Source organism: Bacillus rossius, chromosome 13 (genome assembly GCF_032445375.1).
Source record: "Bacillus rossius redtenbacheri isolate Brsri chromosome 13, Brsri_v3, whole genome shotgun sequence".
Lineage (NCBI taxonomy): Eukaryota > Metazoa > Arthropoda > Insecta > Phasmatodea > Bacillidae > Bacillus > Bacillus rossius.
Window position 1 is genome coordinate 34,756,286 of NC_086340.1, and position 22,132 is coordinate 34,778,417.

The window sequence follows — 22,132 nt, forward strand, 5'->3', positions numbered from 1 at the left end:
ACAATTATGCGATAAAAGCGGGTAAACATCTATCCTCTGTAACTAACAAATTCATGTGTTCTCATGCAGGTAAACTTTTCAACAAAATATTTTATTAAAATACTGTCCATCTTAAGAAGAAAGACTAATTTTTCCAGTTACATACAAACTTTGAACCACGTCCCTCGAGGTTATCGAGGGCGCGCTGTGCTACCGAGCCACTTTACATTTTGCAAGGAGAATTTGTATTATAATCACTGTAATGCCAGTTTTCTAAGGCATTTTAAAACTTGTGATTAATTTTTTTACTTTTGACTATTTTTAGTTCACCAAATATATACCAGGGTAGTTTCACTATCACACAGTTTTCATTTGGCACACCAATACATGATGTATGTATCCCTACTGTTTACGAAAGTAACTATGTACGAGTTTATGTTGCTACACTTGGGTATGCCATCTTTGTCACATTTCCTTTCATTCGACTTCCGTTCCATATTCATGAAATTACTCCTACCAAATGCTGCATATTGACAGATAAGATGTTTGCACATCAAAAAAAAAAAATATTTGTGTGTGTATATATATATGTGTGTGTGTGTGTGTGTGTGTGTATCTATACTATAATAAAACAGTAGTTATTTTCTGTCTGTCTGTCTGTTTGTACGCGGTGTTCTACGAAATTACTGTATGAATTTTAATGGGGTTTTCAAGTTAACTTGAGCGTAGCAGTGAATGAAATATAAGCTTTATTTCATCAAAATCGGCTCAGGGAAAGAAAATAAATCTTAATTTTATGACATACAATTTAATCATTATAAGAAGCCATTAAGTTTTGCTATTGTAAGGAACTAAGTAGAGAGTAAGAAAAAATAAAATTCTGACAGTTTGTAGTGTCGCCATATTTGTTTCAATTTATCAATACCCTTTTTGCAGAAAATCATGTTTCATAGACACATAAATAGTGAGTGTGTGTCATTTCTCTATGTCCACGAGGTCTCGCCGTGTCAATTTTCTCCTTGGGGCGAACCCGTCCGCTTTATTAAATAAACAGCTTTTATCGTTGAATGATTTCATGATTTATTTATGCTCTCATAAAAAAGTTAGTTTTATAGACATTCAATAGGTGTCTCTCTCTCTGAAAATCAATCTATGAATCATTACAAATTTATTTCCTTTATTCATATCAGGATCTTTGTTTGTTGTGGTTGCATGTTTTTCTGGTAATTGTTACAATATGTAAGGTTGTGTTTGGTTGCAAGTTTGTGTTTTATTATTGTGTGAGTTTTCGGGTTGGTTTCCATCTCTTCAAGCTGCCAGCAAAGATAACAAATAATAGCTGAAAGGAATGAGTATGTGAAGTAGGTTTCATTGTTTAATATTCACCAATGTTACACATTATCTATTTTCTAATTGGATACAACCAAAACATTATGTTTAAGTGTTTTATCTTTTGTTTTAAAACTTGAAATCTGCATAGCTGCCGAGTATATGTTGAGAATAACTTCATGCGCCTCCTACAACACAATTCAGACAAGGAAATTGATACGAATGACGAAAGAGCCTTTGTTCCATTCAAGATATTGTGTTTTCGATTGGGGGCAACTCCGTAGTGAATATGGCCTTCCTGTTCCCTAAATTCTACCCGATCAACCATGCCTCAATCGCGAATATGTTGCTGAGACTAGCTACAATAATGCAGCATTGACCACCACAGTAAATGACCAGTGTGGTCGTTTCAATCTAGAACAAATTGATATATTTCAAACAGTCATACGAAGCGTACTTCATAATGAAGGGAAGCTATTTTTCTTGGATGCCCCCGGTGGTACTGGAAAAACCTTTGTGACAACAGCAATTCTCGCTGAGATCAGGCGACAAGGTAAGATTGCTCTGGCAGTGGCTTCATCAGGAATTGCAGCTACTTTACTCCCTGGTGGAAAAACAGCTCATGCTATGTTAAAAATTCCAATCGATTTAGACACTAATGAATCACCAACATGTTCGATAACAAGAAATTGTGATATGGAAAAAGTGTTACAAGATTGCTCGCTAATTGTTTGGGATGAATGCACGATGGCGAAAAAAAGCAGAACACTACGGGACATTAGGCGCGATGAAATGCCAATGGGGAATGTCACACTACTCTCTTATGGAGATTTTCGGCAAACTCTACCAGTTAAAAGTCGAGGGACTAGAGCCGATGAAATAAAAGCATCACTGAAGAATTCTTACCTCTGGCCTCGAATAAAAAAACTGCAATTAACAATTAACATGAGAGCACAGCTGGGTGGTAATTTTCATGCGCAAGAATTTTCCAGTGTTCTATTAAAAGTTGGAGTAGGTGCCCTCCCTTAGCAACACGGTCAGGTGACTCTTCCAGAAATACTTGGCAGAGTCGTATCTTCAGAAGACGAACTCAAACGTTCGGTATTCGGGGATCTGTCAAACATACAACATCAGAAACATACGTGGTTATGTGAACGTGCCATACTCACTCCAAGAAATGACCAAGCTGCTGCAATCAATGAAAAAATTTTAAACATATTGAATGGGGGTGATTTGGTTTACACATCGTTTAACATCGTCCTTAATCAGGACGATGCCAGTAATTATCCAGTTGAGTTTTTGAGTTCTCTCACTGCAAGTGGTCTTCCTGATCACAAAATTGTTCTCAAAGTCGGTGTTCCAATAATGCTTCTGAGGAACCTTACTCCCCCAAAATTGTGCAATGGAACCCGACTTAAAGTAACTGCTCTACAACGAAATATAATCGAAGCTGAGATTCTTACTGGATGTGGCTCAGGTGAAACTGTTTTCATACCACGCATACCGATCATCCCGAATAACTTCCCTTTCGGGTTCAAGCGCACAAAGTTTCCAATAGCAGTTTGTTTCGCGATGACAATAAAAAAGTCTCAGGGTCAGAGACTTAAGGCAGCTGGTGTAGACTTAAGATCTGATTGTTTTTCTCAGATGTATGTGGCTTGCTCGCGGGTCAGTTATGCAGACAATCTTTACATTCTAGCTCAAGACGGGAAAACAGTAAATGTGGTTTACAAAGAAATTTTATGAAGTGTCTTCCCGACATTACATTTGAAAGTAGAAGCATATTAACCCAAAATTTAGGTAGTAACATATTTTTATTGCAAAGACTAAAATAGAGGTGAGAAAAATTATCATTTGTGAACATAAGAAAACTACTACAACTGTTTCAACTGTTATGTTATAATGTTTAAATTTCTAAATGGTGCAAGATAATACAAAATTCCATGCGGAAAAAGTCGTGGGCAGCAGCTACTTGTTATGGTTATAGATAGGTATAGGGCTATGCATACTGATTTTTCATATGCTGCATGGATGCGAACATGTAAGAATAATCTACCTATCCTACTATAGTAAAACAGTAGTTATTTTTCTGTCTGTCTGTCTGTTTGTACGCGGTGTTCTACACAACTACTATACGAATTTTAATGGGGTCTTGCGTATAACAGTCATTACTTAATTATTTGCCTTCATTTCAGCTACCTTATTTCAGGTCCAGCGAAGCGGGCAGGTTCGGCTAGTGTGTGTGGGTGTGGGTGTGTGGGTGTGTGTGTGTGCGTGGGGGCGTGCGTGTGGGTGTGTGCGTGGGGGCGTGGGGGCGTGTGGGTGTGGGTGTGTGCGTGGGGGCGTGTGGGTGTGTGGGGGCGTGGGTGCGTGGGCGTGTGGGCGTGGGTGTGTGTGGGCATGGGCGCGTGTGCGTGGGCGTGTGGGTGCGTGGGTGCGTGCGTGGGTGCGTGTGTGTGTGTGCGCGTGTGTGTGTGTGTGTGTGGGCGTGTGTGTGTGTGTGCGTGTGTGTGTGTGTGGGTGCGTGTGTGTGTGCGTGTGTGTGTGTGCGCGCGCATGTGTGTGTGTGTGTGGGTGCGTGTGTGTGTGCGTGTGTGCGTGCGTGTGGGTGTGCGTGCACGTGGGTGTGCGTGCGCGCGTGGGTGTGCGTGCGCGTGGGCGTGGGTGCGCGTGCGCGTGGGTGCGTGCGCGCGTGGGTGCGTGCGTGTGTGGGTGTGTGCGCGCGTGGGTGCGTGCGCGTGGGTGCGTGCGTGCGCGTGGGTGCGTGCGTGCATGTGGGTGTGTGGGTGCGTGCGTGTGCGTGCGCGCGTGCGCGTGCGTGCGCGTGCGTGCGTGCGCGTGCGAGCGTGCGCGCGTGCGTGTGTAAAGTGGGCTATCTAAAAATGAATGAATGAATTGGCCTAACATATAGTTGATATCAAGGTCATTTGAGACGATGAGTGGTAATGATATAAGGATGAAGTATTGGCAGATTTAACGGATGTGGTAGATGGGAAAACCAGATAAAACCCACAGGCTCGCTCTAACACCCACTAAGATTCCCACTTGTTCAAAATTCTGAGTTTGACCACTTTGTGAATCCAACCCGGATTGCCTTTGGTGGGAGGCGAGTTATCTATATATAGGTCTATGTATATATGTGTATATGCATGTGTACATGATTATCGCAAGCATTATTAACAAACCATGCTGTACTGGGAAGAGAACCAATTCAGAGATTTAAGATGTCTGTGTAAGATAGGACTGTAAAATAATGTTAATATCCAATTCATTCATTCAGTCATTCATTTATTTATGCATTATAATGTGTAATTTGCTTGGTGAGGAAAATTATTTTGATTTCTGGTGTTCCAATTTAGACTAAATCCAAATTTGTTCCTTCGACAAGTTGAAGCTGTTTCAAAAATATCATCTGAACAGTTAAGAGATTGAAGAAAATCGTAGAGTTGCTGCATGTGCTTTGGTATCTGGATACTATGTTGTTAGATTCAGTTCACTGATGCCATTATGGTGCCATGAAATGTTTTGTGACTCAAGACTACGCAAGATAATTTTTTCTGCAAGATATATATATATCCTTGTCACAAATAGGGCATCTGCTTATCTCACCTTGATTATTACGTACATCATGTGACTTGCGTTCGCAGAACGTTGTGTAAATTGTAACATTGTTCTCATATGCTCGCATAAGATTGCCTCCAAGTACTATCTTGTAAATTCAGTAGCTGTGCTATTTGAAACAAGGGAGACAGTTTTGAATGATTTTTCAGTAGTTAATTTTACCATGTGGCAAACATGCTTGCTCTTACGTCGCTCATGTACAAAAATACCAAATTTGTAAGACAACCTTTGTCACGCTGAAATTATGGGCATTTCCAGACACCTCAAAACGTTAAGAAAATTTTACAAATTTTTTTAATAAAGGCTATACAGTATCTGACCACATTATTGTTAGTTACACTAGAGTCCCGATATAGCGAGGTGTCACAGTTCCGGGTTTGATCCTTGCTATAACCGTGTCCTCGCTATAACCGAATTGGACAGATTTTGGCCCCCAAAAATAAAAATTTACTGAAAATAGCATAAAAATTGTGTTTAAACCTTTATAATTGGAAAATAACAGGTTATATTAACGAAATCTTAATTTCTGTGAGCAGATGTGTGAATTCTCTTTAAAACGATACCCCACAAGTACGGATGCGATCACCGATTGCGTCAAAATAACCAGAATACACTACCACGCCACGTAAGTATAGCATCTCAGCCCGCAATCGATTACTCGACTTGGCCCGCGGCCGACGCAGCATTGTGCTGCTATCTATTGTCGACGCGGGCTGTCTGCTGGCGACCATGTAGGTTCAGGATGTAGCTAACAGGCAGCGCTAATGTAACGCGACGATTTAATTCCTTACATACAAGCAGGAGTGCGGCAACGCATGTACGCCTCAAACGAAATAGTCGCTGGAAAACTATGCTTTATTCATTTAAAGAACCCTGTAAACTTTTTTGAAAATAAATTTGGGATTAAACTCAAACCATCACCACCCCTTTCCCGGACAGATATCCCAACAACTTACCGAAACAAAAGTAACAAGAAAACTGTCCTAGCGATTTGGAAATAAATACTGTAGTGCCTACTATTTGTCAGATAGTAAAATAAATAACTTGACGTGTTTGTAAACGTGTCACGAATGAAATAATTCCAAACAAGTTTATAAATATTTGTGTATTATTAACACGATCAATTAGCAACAAGTATAAAGACGGCTCTGACTTTTATGGCCTAACATAGTTATAAATAATGTTATTATTCATTAATGAAAATGTCCCAACAAATTAATTAAGAGCATTTATATTTTAAAAAAAGGGCACATTGTTATGTTTAATGGCGGGAAAATATAGATTTTGTCTATTTTCTAAATAATAAGAAATGCGTACAAGTACGTATATGTGTATATTCAAAGGCTTGGTTTATTCGAGTCGAGCATACCTTGGCCTTGAAGCCAAGCGGAAGTTTGATAAAAGAAAGAAAGGACGGGATTCTATTTTAAAAGCCACACACTTAGGTGGTGACTGTGAGGCTGAAGAATGTGACAGGTGTCAACAGCAAGATGTCTAGTGGCGAGCGAGAGGGGTGGAGATAAAGCAGACAGATAACTAAAGCGCGCTTCACGCGAACACGCCGTAAATTCCTCAAAAAGACCTCGTTATAGCCGTGTTCTCGCTATTACCGTGCTCGCTATAACTGGATTCTCCTGTATTTATTTATTTATTTTTTATTCATGATTGCAACTTGCTAACATGCCTACCAAGGGCGAAAATGCCTTAGAGATGATATGCGCAAAACAAATACAATCACCAAAAACCAATTAACACAAATCTACTTAAGAACAATAACATGCAGATACAAAGACATGAAATCATAACAAAAGAACACAGAATTGGACAACACTAAAGACAAAACATAAAATACATAAAACAGTACATAAAGTAAACACCAATTGATTCAATCATTGATTAATTTTCTTTACATTGATACATGCAGGTTTCCTGTAGTCATGGAAAAAAATCTGATAAACAGGGTAAACTCAGGGAATTATACTGGATCCTTCAAAACCTGGAAAACACGTAGAAATAAATATTCTACATCTAAGTATAAAATATGTATCATTAATTTTTCATATGTTTCATTTGAATGTAATAAACAAAATGTTGTATTTTAACCATAAATTTGTAAGCTGTAAATAATCTATATCTGATTTTTACAAACATTAACTAAATGTAAGGGACACAAACTACTGTGTATCAGTTTGAAACACAGTAAAATATCAATAGTCTTGAGCCTGATCACAGTCAGTGATTTATTGTTTCAAAGTCAGATCAGTCAAACATATTAGTTTTCTTTTTAAGGCTGATAGTGTTGCATATAACATTTAATTATTTAATAATCTAGTCAGCATGTTATGCATTTTTGTTAAAATGAGGGTTTGGTAATTTGTGTTGCAGTGTATATCTTCCACGATAAACTGATGATATATGGAAAAAAAAAAGACAAACTTAGGGAAATGTGCTGAAGTAAGAACGAAAATCTGCAAGTCCCTGCAAAACTATTAAGTTTTTAAATATAAATGTCACAAATGGAATTTTCAGTTGTCTGAGATGGAAGTTAGCACTTTTGCTAGATACCACCGCACCTCCCTTTTTTTAAAAAAAAAAAAAAAAAAAAAAAAAAAAAAAAAAAAAAAAAAAAAAAAAAAACTGGGTATGAAATTTTTGGCAATTTGATTCACTGCTTGTTTCTACTAACTCTGTATATATTTCAATAACTCAATGTGAAATAATTTTACTTGGTTTTTTTTTATTGACATTTTTCTAATGGTGTGTGATGTGGGGAGTGATGGGATTGGTTTTTTTCCAGACTCCACACACTATTGTGCCAAGCAGTGGAACATCAGATCCACCAGTGTCCATATCACAACACCAAGGAGGAGGAAGATGAGATGTGTCTTCTCACGGACCACCACTGCAGCAAGTGAGTGGCCGCGTAGACGCATGCTCGTTTCTGTCACTGCCCGTGTGTAGTTCTGGAAGCTGCTCTAAGTGGGCGAATCAGTACAACTGTATACTCAGAGGTACACAAGGGGGAAACATTAAAAAAAAAAGGACGTAGTTCTCGCCATAGAAACTAGGAAAGTGGATCGTATTCTAAGTGATAAATTTAAAAAAAAAAGTTTGCTTAAAGTTTACCCTTTTTATTGTTAATTAATATTTTCATTATTTTCTTTTGGTAATCTTAGTAATTACAAAATTAAAATGATCAGAATTAATAATGGGAAGCCCAGGCTGTTAGAAGTTATCATTTACAAATATAAATTATACAAATTTAACAATCAAGTTTTCACAAAAATATTTAACATTAATAAATTTAATTAATAAGTTGAAACATTTATTAGTCGAACCAGTGCGGGACTATATACCGTATTCACTTGCGTAATGTCCGCCCTCGCATAATGTCCGCACCCTTTATTTATATATCCTTTAAAGAAAAAATTGAAAATTTGCATAATGTCCGCACCAGTCGTCTACGGCGGGCAACACAACTTTGGCCACCCCTAAAGGACGCAGTACGAATGGAAAGTTGACGGCTCTGTAAACAAAGCCGTGACCTTGAGCTGTCCTTTCTCTCCTGTCCTGAAAGGGTGGGGAAATTCGTTGAACTGAACAAAGCACGGTAACGGTAAACACAGCTGACCAACACGCACGCAAGTTCAAGGCATGAGTTTCGCGTCGAGTTTTGTAGTGTAGAGTACAGAATGGGTAAATATAAATCCTTTACTGCGCGGTTTAAATTAAGAGTTGTTCGTTATGCTGAAGAGCATGGGAACAGGGCTGCTGAAAGGGAGTTTGGGCACTCATCACAGAAGCTATGGTTGTAAAAAGCTTCAAAAAGACTGGCATCACCGTCACTCTCGATGGAACTGAAGACGATGTAATCTGGGAAGATACAGATGACAACAGGAGCGATGCTGACGCAGAAAGCAGTAACGCCGAGGAAGATGATAGCGACACGTCGGTAGCAGATTAGAATGTGATGTGTTGAGAAAGACTTACATTTTTTTTAAACTCTTAAGTGTATAATTTTCTTTTAAATTAGGTTTTTCGTGACATTTACCTATTTGAAATTGCAGTTACTAAAATGCAGACTAAATTAATATTTTGAGTGCTGTTGCAGTATCAGATTTTTTGGGTAAGTAAGTTCATTATTTGAACTGTTTTAATGTTATTTTATGTTTATAAAAAAAAATTAACATCACATTTGCTGACATGGATCAGTCTTGTTTTCTGTTGAGGTAAGACATGCAGCGCAGCGTAGCGTAAAAGAAATGTCAACTTTAATTAGTGTGTACCCTGTTTTACGTGTCAGGACAGAATAAGAACCCCTCTTTGTTTACATTTGGTTGGAATCCCTCCCTTGGCCATTCTCACGCTCTAAATGTTTCCTTCCCCTTCCTCCTCCTCTACGTCACGAAGGCCATCAGATTGCCGGGTGGGGGGGGGGGGGGGGGGGGGGGGAGTACAGTGCGCAGCAGATGTGGAACTGGTGAGTCACTGCGCTGTTGCCAGCTTGCTGGTTCCCTACGCGCCGCACATAAGTTTATGGTACGGCTAAAATATTGCAGCCGTGCCGTTAATAGCCGTTTTAATCCATCACATATCTATCACATTAATAAGGCACACGTAACCACACTTATTTCAGTGTAGCACGTAATTTTTTTTAATGTTCCGGCGGGTGCGAGACAGTTACCAGTGGCAATTAAAGCAAAGTAAACATGGTCTATGCCGGGTTGTTTCAAGCGATCCCGCAGCAATATTCTTTTAAAATAGCTAGTGAAATCCAAATTGATTTTAGATACGTTTTGTACCTTTTTAGTAATAATTAAGACACAAAATTTTGTATTTTTGTATGTTTCCTTGCATAATGTCCGCACCCCATTTTTTGGCCAAAAATGTGGTCAAATTTAATGGTGCACCGATATGACTTTACCGATTACCGATTATGAGAGCAATAATCGGCAGATACCGATTCACTTACCGATTATAATGAAGAAATTTTTTTTAAGTGTAATAATGCACACAAAAATTTTTATTCCCATGTGAATTTAATAACAAGATTAGATAAAATTGAGAATACAGTTATAATAACAGTATAAAAATATATAAAATACACTATTAAGTCATTGCAAAGTGTAAATTAAATTAACTTCTATTTAAATATTTGTTATTGTAAACAACTTGAACTACAGTCTAATAATTGTAATTTACAATGGGTAAGTATTTGTTGCGGAAAACTAGCATTATTATCGACTATCACATAAGGTTGCATCAAGAAATTACCGTTTAACAATGTAAACATGCTGCTTTATTTTGTTCACTTGAGTTTATAGGAAAATGTTTCCACACTTCATTTTTTTTCTTCCTACTCGCCATCTCACTATAATTATATAAAAATGACTAAAAATCAATTCTAGCACATGTTATTTTATTTATGTTGACTGAATATATAAAATTATAAATACTTTTTCACTTTTCACGTCACATACAAATAACACAAGAACGGATGTTACCAAAGACGCCCATAACGAGTTGGTAAAATGCAGTGGTAAACTCTAGAAGGTATCGGGACCACGATTTTGAACCGCTACTACAACTCGAAAAGATCGATTGTCATAGAATCCACTGCAACTGTTTGTGGTATTTTGATTGCGTGACATCTATTTTACGTGTCTGGCTATAGGTAATGAACAAGGCCACTAAACAAACAAAAGACGAAACGTAAATAAACGTGTAGGAAAAATGTATTATTTATTGTTCGAGGCAATGATTTATTAAACTTAACGAAATATCTGTAATTATGATATGACGGAGTTAGATGAATTTTGGGTAAATATGTACAGTCGCGGTAGATGCCAAAAAAAAATGCTAAAAATCTGAAAATACTTTTATTCTGTGCTCTTTCACTTCCTCTTTTCAAATCAACCGGCGGAGGTAAGAAATTCCAAATACTTTAGGAGATATCGAATTTTTAAATTTCATCATATGTAGAGTCGCGGTAGATGCCAAAAAAAAAATGCTGAAAATACTTTTATTCTGTGCTCTTTCACTTCCTCTTTTCAAATCAACCGGCGGAGGTAAGAAATTCCAAATACTTTAGGAGATATCAAATTTTCATCACAATACCTGCGTAGTATGCGGCGATTACCATTGTTTCTTGTCATAGATAATAAGATTTCTTGTTTACAAGTATCAGGTTTCTTATTGGACAAATTTGTCACGTGACTGTTCCGTGATTGGCCAGTATTCAAATGAACCAATAGGTGATTATTTATTCCGTGATTGCTCAGTATTCAAATGAACCAATACGTGATTATTTATTCATTTATTGTTCAATACGATGTTTAATTAATCGGTCAACTTCTGCCGTGAATGACTACATCATTTCCTTATAGTGGCAAAGGAAATGTACCCGCCTCCAACTTAGGTGAGTTTTTAATGTTTCTAATTTTAAAGTATTATTTTTTTATTTGGATATTGTTGCGCAAGTAATAAGTAAAAAAAAAAATACGTGAGTTGTTAATGTTCATCATTTGTCCGGGTTTTGTTAGGTCAGGTCAGTTACATTATAAATAATTTAAAACTAAAGAACCATTAAATTAAATTCACATTATTTTTAATGTCCGCTTAGTTTGAAAGTATTTATAATGTAACTGACCTGACCTAATCGACCATTTTATTTATTACGCATTCACTAACACACGTCAAAATAAAAAATGGCGACGTTCGAAGGGTTAAACGGGCGTTGTATTGCTAAATTAAAAAATTCGATATCTCATAAAGTATTTCGAAATTCTTATCTCCGCCGGTTGATTTGAAAAGAGGAAGTGAAAGAGCATAGAATAAAAGTATTTTCGGATTGTTAGCATTTTTTTCCGCATGAATACGCAGGTATTGTGATGAAAATTAAAAAATTCGATATCGCCGAAAGTAGTTGGAATTTTTTATCTCCGCCGGTTGATTTGAAAAGAGGAAGTGAAAGAGCACAGAATAAAAGTGTTTTCGGATTTTTAGCATTTTTTTTGGCATCTACCGCGACTGTACATATTTACCGAATTTTGTAATATATACAAATATTACGGTATTTCGTCCTAAAATCTGTAACAAAATATTACATGGTAAAAACCTACTTAATTACGCCGGGACGTAAATAATCGGCAAAGTAATCGTTAAGATAATCGCCGATTACGATTAATCGGTAAGTACCCATAATCGCCGATTACGATTCATCGGTATCCGCATCGGTGCACCACTAGTCAAATTACTGCGGACATTACGCGAGTGATTACGGTATACAGTCAAACCTCTCTGAAACGACCCCTCACGGTTCCCAGGAATAGGGCCTAAATAGAGGGGGGGTCGTAATAGATGTTTTCCGAAATTTTCAGTTGATTTCACGCCCCCCTGCCCCCCCCCCCTCCCCCCCCCCCCCACCCCACTCTTAACAAACCGCTACTCGCTAAGAAACCGGCCGTATAATGGCAGGATGCTGTCACTCACAATGCTAGAAGACTGCTTTGCTTTAAACCCACTTCAACCTTCATGACAAGTCCGTCGCCCTACAGGCCACCTCTAAAGAAAATATGTCAAAAGACAGTTTATTTTTACTGGTTAGTTTACATTTACGTTTTATGCTTGCCGTAGTTAAATACACTAGAACCCCGGATTTAACGAAGCAGTGATTTTACGAATACATTCTCGGGAACCGTCAAAAAATCAGACATTTTGACCAAAATGTGAATATCAGAAAAAAATTAAAAACAAAACGAAATGAAATATCATTAAAATCTGTTAATTTTAACACACAGCGTATTTTTGTGTCGGCTTGAATACTTCCAATAATGTTCATGTAAGAATAACAAAAAAAAATAATGGGACATTTCCTTTAAAAATATGGCAGCGGTAGGTTCTGCAATGCGCGTGGGCGCACACGAAGCTCGCCCGGCTGGCTGGCGGCAGCGGCTTCATGACGCATAAGCTCACCTCTCCCTCCCCTAGTAAACATTCTTCAAGACTAGCTCATCCCTCCCAGACACACAAACCATCTAGTGTCCTCCCTTTTAACACCCCAACTTCGCTTCCTTTGAAAAACCTTCAGTGAGAAAATGCTCATTTCACCCTCCCATCTCACGTAACATTGGGCTATTATGAATGGGGTACTAAAGCGGTGAGGGAGGGGTAAGATCGTTGTAAATATTTTCTGACCCCTCCCTCCCCCCAAACACGCCCAAAAAAAAGTATGTCAAAATATGTCACTTTTCACACCAAGTTCGTGTTCAGTCATCTCTGGCAAGGAATTTACAAGCTTTCAAACTAAAATATAAATGTATTTTAATAGCAAGAGTCCTATGAAAAGGAATATACCGAATAAAATCAAGCTGCTGTCACCAAACAAAGCATAAAACGGCCCAATGCGTGGTCGCTTAGTTGCGAGACGTGGAATGTTAGAAGAAAGATAAATGCGGGTGAGACAGACGGCAGCCAGTGTGTTTCCTGCTTGGGGAATAAGTGGCGTAGTTTGTATAGCGACCTTTTTATATCAACCCACTGAAAAAGATAATTGCTTGAGCTATCAAAATAAACATCGCTGCGGCAGTTAAAACAAGTCGAGGCGGGCATGCATCCAGTCGGTCGCTGTGTATATTTACTCGAAAAACATAACATATCAATTCATAACAATTCCTTATATCCTACACGTATTGCCGGATGTTTTCAGCCTGATCCAGTTCTTTAGCTACGTTTTGAATGAAAACAACTGGCGGGCCAGTGTTGTGCCCTGTTTTGCGGACACATAAAGAAAGCTTTTATCAATTTGCTGACAGTTTTAATATATTTTTACTCTCCTCGTTAAACAGTGTAACGGTTCGTTACATACAAAAATAAACAGATATTCAACGCCAATTGTAATTTTGTTGTTTTTATTTTTTCAAATAGAATGCACAGACGAATCCAAACACTTCCAATGTTTCATTCACTCGTTTCATTCGTACGTTCGCCTGTCGAGAATGCTCGCAGCTCGGGCGATGAAAATTAATAAAATGAAATAACGGCGATTAAGTCTTTCAATAACCTTTTTCTGGAAATATCCTAAATATGTGCGGCCTCGAACACGGCCGCACCTAGCAAAAAACCGCGAGCCGCCGAAACGCGGCCTCGCCTGGCAGCGATCGCCCGACAACTACTGATGAACTCATGACACGTCTCCTCCACGCAGGTAGTAGAAGTCACATGACCTCACCGACCAATCATACGCACGCTTCATTCACGCTTACAGATACAAGCCAATCACAGAACAAGTTACAATACATGAAAAAACCTTGTACATACAGAAATCTGGGCTTCCCCTGATCTGTCTCTTTTCAATTTCACATCGAAATCGGGGACTCCCATTCTCGTTCTCTCTCCCACACCGTGATACAGCAGTTATCACTCAGTTCCCACGCAGTGAGGGAAATCCCGTCTTTATCTATCTCTGAGGGGAATTACTGTTTCTTTCTCACTTACACTTACAGGCCTCTCATGCCTCTCTTTCTAACCATCACACCAGACACAGTCCCTTGTTCTAGACATTATGTAACATTGGCATTCTAATAAAACGTAATATACCATTATAATACCATATTTCAATTTAAATCAATAATAGAAAAAACTCATTACACATAACATTAAGTAAATCTAAATAGCAAAATACGGTTAAAAGGATGACAGAAGAAACATGATTATTCAATAATTATAAATTCAGAATAAAATATAATGGCAACCTAACCCATCTTTAGTAACAATATTATTAGTAGGAAAGGCATGTATGCTGCAATGCTACAACTGAAGCAGATAACTTAATTGTTAACAAGTTCGAGCATCCGAGATCGGCCGTAGCGCACGGTATGGGGAGAGGGTGAGCAAGGGCGAGCGAGCGGCCGACTACATGTTCACGCGCTGCGGCCAGAGGGTTTTTCCTGCATTGAAGGGACGTGGAATGGGGGTTGTCAAGCGCTGACAGCGGTCGACAGGAAGTGGTATCTATTTTTAGATTTTCGCTGCCTACTGCAGTACAGCACTCTGCAAGAGAAATGCAGTAACACGCTACTCACCACAAGAAACTTATTTTCTGTCCGATTTTCTTCCGATTTTCGGCAGTTTTTTCACGGTTCCTCGAAATTGGGTTGTAATAGAGAGGTGGTCGCAATAAATGGGGTCGCAACAAAAAGATTTTACTGTAATTTTATTTCACAATATTTGATCATGCACTGTTCACTGGCGGTGACTAGAAGTGGGAGGAACTCGCAGCATTCACTCCAGACGGACAGACATAAATTTAGAAGACTTCAGGGATGGGCTTGAGCTGAAGAAAAGCCTGCGCTCTAGCACCATCTGTTCGATTAATTGTGGACCAAATCTTGCATCAAATATTGATCCCCACTGGAACCAAAAAAGGGATGTTGTGGTCAAGAATAGAAAATAAATTGAGAAGTTAGCGCAAAAAGTTAAATGGGGAGGCAACTATAGCCAAAAGAACATTGAATTTTCAATGACTCCCTCGGAAGAGGCTGCACAAGTGCTCGTGGTAGCCCGGCGCGAGACATGGTACGAGATTAGCTGCTAGTCTGATCTAATGTCTAGCCAACTAGTAAATACAAATAAATAAAAAGTTTGGGAACACTCCCAAACTTTAGGGATCACATCCCTTAATTAAGTCGCGGCGAGATAGCTTGCGAATGAAGTCGCGGGCAATAAGCTCAGCGATATCAGCTCGCAGTGACACAGGAGGACGAATCTCTCGAACTATAAGTCCTAAGGTAGTTAAAAGTTGGGCCAGAAGCCTGGAGGCTTAGGGAGTAGGGAAACTGGCCTCTGATTGGCTGGACATAGTGCGCGGAGGGCTCGCTCCACCTAGCAAAAGAAAAAAATAACGAAAGTTAATCGCACACTGAAAACAGTGCGCTCTGTCTGGGAACAGGCGGAACTGACTCGGTGGTAGTACGCAGGAGTTAGGACGCAGTTACTGGTCGCGTTCGTGACTTTAGGCGGGGAGAAAAATGATGGCTGAAAAAGCTTGGCGAAATTATATCATGGTATAGATTGAAGTTTTGGGAAAGAGTCACGGGACTCTAGTAGAAAAGATTTGATCAGGATTAGTGGTGCACCGATATGACTTTACCGATTACAGATTCGATTACCGATTATGAGAGCAATAATCAGCAGATACCGATTCAGTTACCGATTACACCAATCCCTCACTTAGCACGACTAATTCGTTCCTAAAAATGTTCGTGTTAATCGAAATCGCGTATTCTGAAGCATTAGTCCCCATAAATATAAGGCTAAATTATTTAATGTGTTCCAAGATGTGTAGGGAAGTAATCTTTACATAATATAAATGCGTAGAATAATACTTGAAAATGCATATGTCATATCATTTATCTTTTTAAGCCTACCACCGAATACGTTAGATAAAGAAAACATGGCACAGTGTAACGGGAGATAAGTGGTAACATATTTACCGTCAGTCAGCAGGTTGGCTTGCCCCCCCAGGCGTGACCTTCAACACGCGCGCGCGTCTGTCTGCCTGCTGTTGCAAGCAGCTGGATCCTTTGTTATTACGTTTAAAACTTAACAAAATTAAAACACTTTTATGAAATTAAGAACCGGTTTTATATAACTTTAAAACACACAGCCATATGTAAACATTTAATTTGTTATGCACACCTCTTATAAAAGCGGCTATGTAAACAAATCAGTTAACAGATAAACAGATTTAGATTTTCCCTAGAGCACAAACATAACATTAAAATACGGGTACACTCCCTATTTAACGCGGTTGTCGGGGGACATAACTTTTACCCGCGTTGTTGCATAACCGCGATGTTTCGATGTGACCAAGGTCAAAAGGCATAAAACACCGCCTGTGTTCTAATAGGTCGGCAAGCACGCACAGTATAGACGGCCCGCCTTTGTGCGGACTTTGCATCCGCAGTTTCCACTAAACACGGGTGAAAAAATAAAAATAATAAATATTAAATGTTGAATTGTTTTTATTTTTCCGTGTACCGCGCACAGTTAGTCGCACGGCCTACGAGCGCGCCACACGCCGCCATACACATGTGCGGCACACAAGCTGCTGCTGCCAGTCTCGTGGTGTTAGCCACAGTATCTGCTTCATCAGTGTCCGTAACAAAGTAAGTGCAGTGTGTGCGGTTACACACGATTCTGTGGTCAAAGTCTTCTGAAAAGAAAGGCCGTAGTGATACTTCAAACCGAATATGAATCGCAAAGTACCGAGTTTGATTGACAAAATAAAAATTCTAGATTTACTTACAGATAGCTTGTCTTTTGTAGAAGCAGGCCGCAGATACAGGAAAAAAACGATTCTAGCATTCGTACAATAAAAAATAAAGAATCGTCTATCGTGTCAAGTGGTTAAACTTTATTATCCATGCTTACAGTAAATTATAAATGGTCACATGTGGGAAACAAAAATTGCGCCAATTTAATTTTAGCGCAATCAGTGACGCCGTATTAAAAACCGTGTTAAACTTTGTCTTTACTTATTTCACCAAACGCTGTGTCGAGTTGCTGAGTGTGTGTGGCTCGGATCGGCAAGTGTTATATTCCCCAGCCTCTGTTTAAAGGTCGGGAGACCGCTACACATAAACATTTCCGGGACTTGTTTACTACCTCACGGCAAAAGTGGTACAGTATGGTTCACGTAAATATTGGACCACTGGGAATTCCTGGGCAAAGATTAAAAATACGCTAGCCGATTTACTTTACTATTTAATGTTAAAACATTATACCAAAGTAAAAAGATTAACTTGTATAATACAATGAATTACCCAATAATATTACGTCTGTAGGTTTAAGTTGTAACAAAACATTTATATACAGATGTCCAGTAAAGTACCAATTAAGATTCTGGAGTGGAATTTTAAACACCGGACTACCTGATTTAGCCTTGTACGCAGCGACGCTGCTCAGTCAAGTGACTCATGCTCTGCCTGTGTGCTGCGTGAACACATTCCCTCCCCCATTCCCCCTCGTGTTTCTGCCCGCTCTAATCTCTACCTCTCTCCATGTTCTCGGCTAGCCTCTCCCTACCCAGCGCTTGCCGACAACCAAGCCTATCCAACATCAATCCCCAGCCGAGTCACGCCGGATGTCGCTGGACGGTGGGCTATATCAGGTCCCCTGTCCAATGCTTCATTTGTGAGATAAAGCGACGTTAAGAACTAGTGTTTCAGAAAATATCACTGGGCTGGATTGGACCATAATTTGAAAACCCTACAAGATAGAGGAATAATGTACGGAGATATCTTGTTTAGAATTTTACTGCGGACATTTTCTACGCCTAGGCTTTTTTCTGCCCGATACTTAGTTTGTTAGTTACAACGCAAAATTATCCTAATCGGCTGTCAACCATTTATTCCATTATTATTATTCATTTCTGACTGGGGGACATGGTTTGACCCGCGATATACCCGATTCTGCGATCAATCGGGGCGCGATATACCGGGAGTTTACTGTATGTACAATATGTACATATACAAAACATAAAAGTTAGTTAAATATTTTCTGGGGTGAAATTTACACTATCATCTTGCTTTTTTTAAAAAAAAACGTGTCCAATTTCATCTGCTTTGGTTTCTGTACGGTACGGCCTGGTCTGCAGCCGGGCATCAACGGTAGGGCCTGGTCTGCGGCCGGACATCAACAGTACGGCCCGGTGTTTGTTTATCTGCGTGCGCATCTCTTTCCCCTCGCATTCCAAACCACTCTTCCCCCCTCGAATTCCATACCTGACGTCGCGTCGTTTCCGAGATTTTTTTTAGCCTGTGGCGATTTCGTGCTAACTGAAGTTTACAGACGTGCTATTCGAGACTAGGGCAGTAAAATTTATATCGTGCTAACTGAATTCGCATTAATTGAAGACGTGCTATGCGAGGGATTGGTGTATAATGAAGACATTTTTTTTAATGTAATAATAATAATGCACACAAAATTTTTTATTCCCATGTGAATTTAATAGCAAGATTAGGTAAAATTGAGAAAACAGTTATAACAACAGTATAAAAATATATAAAATACACTATTAAGTCATTGCAAAGTTTAAATTAAATTAACTTCTATTTATATTTGTTATTGTAAACAACTTGAACTACAGTCTAATAATTGTAATTTACAATGGGTAAGTTTTTGTTGCGGAAAACTAGCATTATTATCGACTATCACATAAGGTTGCATCAAGAAATTACCGTTTAACAATGTAAACAAGCTGCTTTATTTTGTTCACTTGAGTTTATAGAAAAATGTTTCCACACTTCACTTTTTTTCTCCCTACTCGCCATCTCACTATAATTATATAAAAATGACTAAAAACCAATTCTAGCACATGTGATTTTATTTATGTTCACTGAATATATAAAATTATAAATCGGATAATGTTACCAAAGACGCCCATAACGAGTTTGTAAAACACAGTGATAAAAACTAGAAGGTATCGGGACCACGATTTTGAACCGCTACTAAGACTCGAAAAGATCGATTGTCATAGAATCCACTGAACTGTTTGTGGTATTTTGATTGCGTGCCATCTATTTTACGTCTCTGGCTATAGGTAAAGTACAAGGCCACTAAACAAAAGACGAAACGTAAATAAACGTGTAGGAAAAATGTATTTTTTTATTGTTCGAGGCAATGAGATTTATTAAACTTAACGAAATATCTGTAATTATGATATGACGGAGTTAGATGAATTTAGTAATATATACAAATATTACCGTATTTCGTCCTAAAATGTGTAACAAATATTACACGGTAAAAACCTACTTAATTACGCCAGGACGTAAATAATCGGCAAAGTAATCGTTAAGATAATCGCCGATTACGGTTAATCGGTAAGTACCCATAATCGCCGATTACGATTCATCGGTATCCGCATCGGTGCACCACTAATCAGGATGCACAATGGTCTAACAAAGTTTATGTTAGAGAATTTAGGTCAAAAATAAATTTGTGCCAAATATTTCAAATTTATGGCACATTTCTTAGTCTATTAACCTGGGGACGACATGTCCAAGTAGTAGTGTTGATTAGGGTATTCGGAACCGAAACCGATTTTCAGAACCAGGAATTTCAGTACTAGTCTCCAATGTAACTGAGAATAGTACTTTTGGTACTAGGTAGTTTTTTTATTAATGGTGCAGAAGTTTGTGTTTTAAGTAGTAATAGTTTGTTTTTGAATGATTCAACAAGTTTTAGTGACCAAAACTAAATAGATAAACATTTGTTTTTACAATTTTTTTATTGCAAAAAGCATCTGCTAACATGAACAAATCACTTTAATTCTCAGTCTTACTCTCAATCTTTAATTTTGTATAAAAGAAGGAGAATAAGAAAAATGTTAACAAATAATTGTTTTAATGCATGCAAAATCACAGAATTACTAATTAAAAATAACATTCATTCTTTTCATAACAAATGTACAAGAAAAATATTACAATTATTTAAAGAGTATTGGCGCAACAGTGACACGCACGCACATACGTCCGGACACTGACTGATGACTGACGTCTGAGGCGATGCAGACTCACTCCCTTCACCCCGCCCATAAATATGTCCTCGCCAGCAGCAAATATTATGCTGTCAATGTAATTTTCCAGAAGTACAGAAAGAACCGGGAATCAGTTTTAAACTCCTGGTTCTTTTACTGTATTAAATGTACCGAAATTCCCGGTACTTTTGGGACTGGGATTTCTCAGTTCTAAAACCTAGTTTTGATGGCCAGAGTGTCCACGTTCTGGAAAGTCGGGGAAATGTAACGGAAGATGAAATTACGTAGTCTGGAAAAGTCGGGGATTTTTCTTTAAATTTCCCAGTGCTAATAATTTTAGTGAAAAATGTAATGCCACAGTCTGCCATCCATACTGCGTCAGTTTTTTTTTTGTTTGACATTTTAGCTCTGTATATGGCATTTGGTGGAAGTAGTTTTGTGAATGCTACATAAATCAAGGAACAGAAATTTGTAACCATGGTGCTGCCATTTGTGACGGATGGTGTGAATGAAAGTTCACAAAGACAACGGGAAACTTTATAGTATTAACTGTTTTATGAATTTTAATAAGTTGGGCAGTTTTTTAATAAAATTCATTTTTGAAAAGGCAGGTCCAAAGTCGGGTTTCGTATTTTTTCAAGTTGTTTTTGGTTTTATCAGAGCTGTATAGTTTAAAATTTTGGTTTGCAAACAAATATTTCCATGGTCAACATAGCTGCTTCTGCAGCAAATTCTAGCTGCGGGTGTGGAAAAATAAGTGTGATTTGCATCTAGAAATGTAGTTGAAAACACAATTTGCCTATATTTATCATGCTCAGCATTATTTTTAAGAATTATACTTTAAATTTTATGTCCAAGTTTCATATTATAGGTGTTTTTGCAACATGAGAACACATGAATTCGCTCGGTACCGAGGTTAGGTGTTTACATATCACTAGCGAGTACTGAATACTCGCTGACATTTTTTTTCATATAATGTTTTATTGCAAAGTCGTACAGATTATAAAATAACATATGATATGTTCTGTTTAAACTAAACTATCTATGGGGATGGTAGTAAATAAATTTTCTTTATTTCTTTCAGAAAATCACAAAATAGGTAAATTATTTTTTAAAAAAAAGTAAAATTATAATTTTTGTCATAGGAAGTCAAAGAACAGTTAGGGAAATTTTATCGCTGAGTTGTGTGGACACCAATTGGCACAGGATTAGTCTAGTCAACAATGCTCGGGCCGCACGGTGATACCGTATTTACTCGAATCTAAGACACCACGATTCTAAGGGGCATCCCACTTTTGATTAAATTTACAGTAAGAAAAATGAATGGGCTCTACTTCCCATCAACATCGAGGACATTAGAGACAATAAAGGGTGATGAGAAGAGACTGGAGCATTGACAGATCAATTATTGGGGCTAATGTGGGGGTATCCTGATAATACTGACTGGCAATATGACTTTGAATTTTGCTCTGGAAACAAACCTTGATGGTCTTGGTGGAATGCGAGTGATATGACCACTGAAACAACGTGGGCACTATAAATTAAAAATTTAAATCCTACAAATGTACGATGAACTTCAATTGAAGTAACCCATTTATTTGTAAAAGTGGTTACCGTGTTTACCGGTGTATGGGGTGCACATTTTATGCAAAAAAAAATTTTGTT

At 38.3% G+C, this 22,132-nt stretch overlaps 1 protein-coding gene across 1 annotated transcript in view; it reads left to right on the forward strand.

Moving 5' to 3' along the window:
* Positions 1 to 22,132, forward strand: part of LOC134538444 (WD repeat-containing protein 26) — a 103,435-nt gene that overhangs the window by 37,075 nt on the left and 44,228 nt on the right. The window contains exon 6 of the mRNA XM_063379771.1: positions 7,727 to 7,840. Coding sequence (XP_063235841.1) covers positions 7,727 to 7,840 — 114 coding nt within the window. The remainder of the gene's footprint in view (positions 1 to 7,726; positions 7,841 to 22,132) is intronic.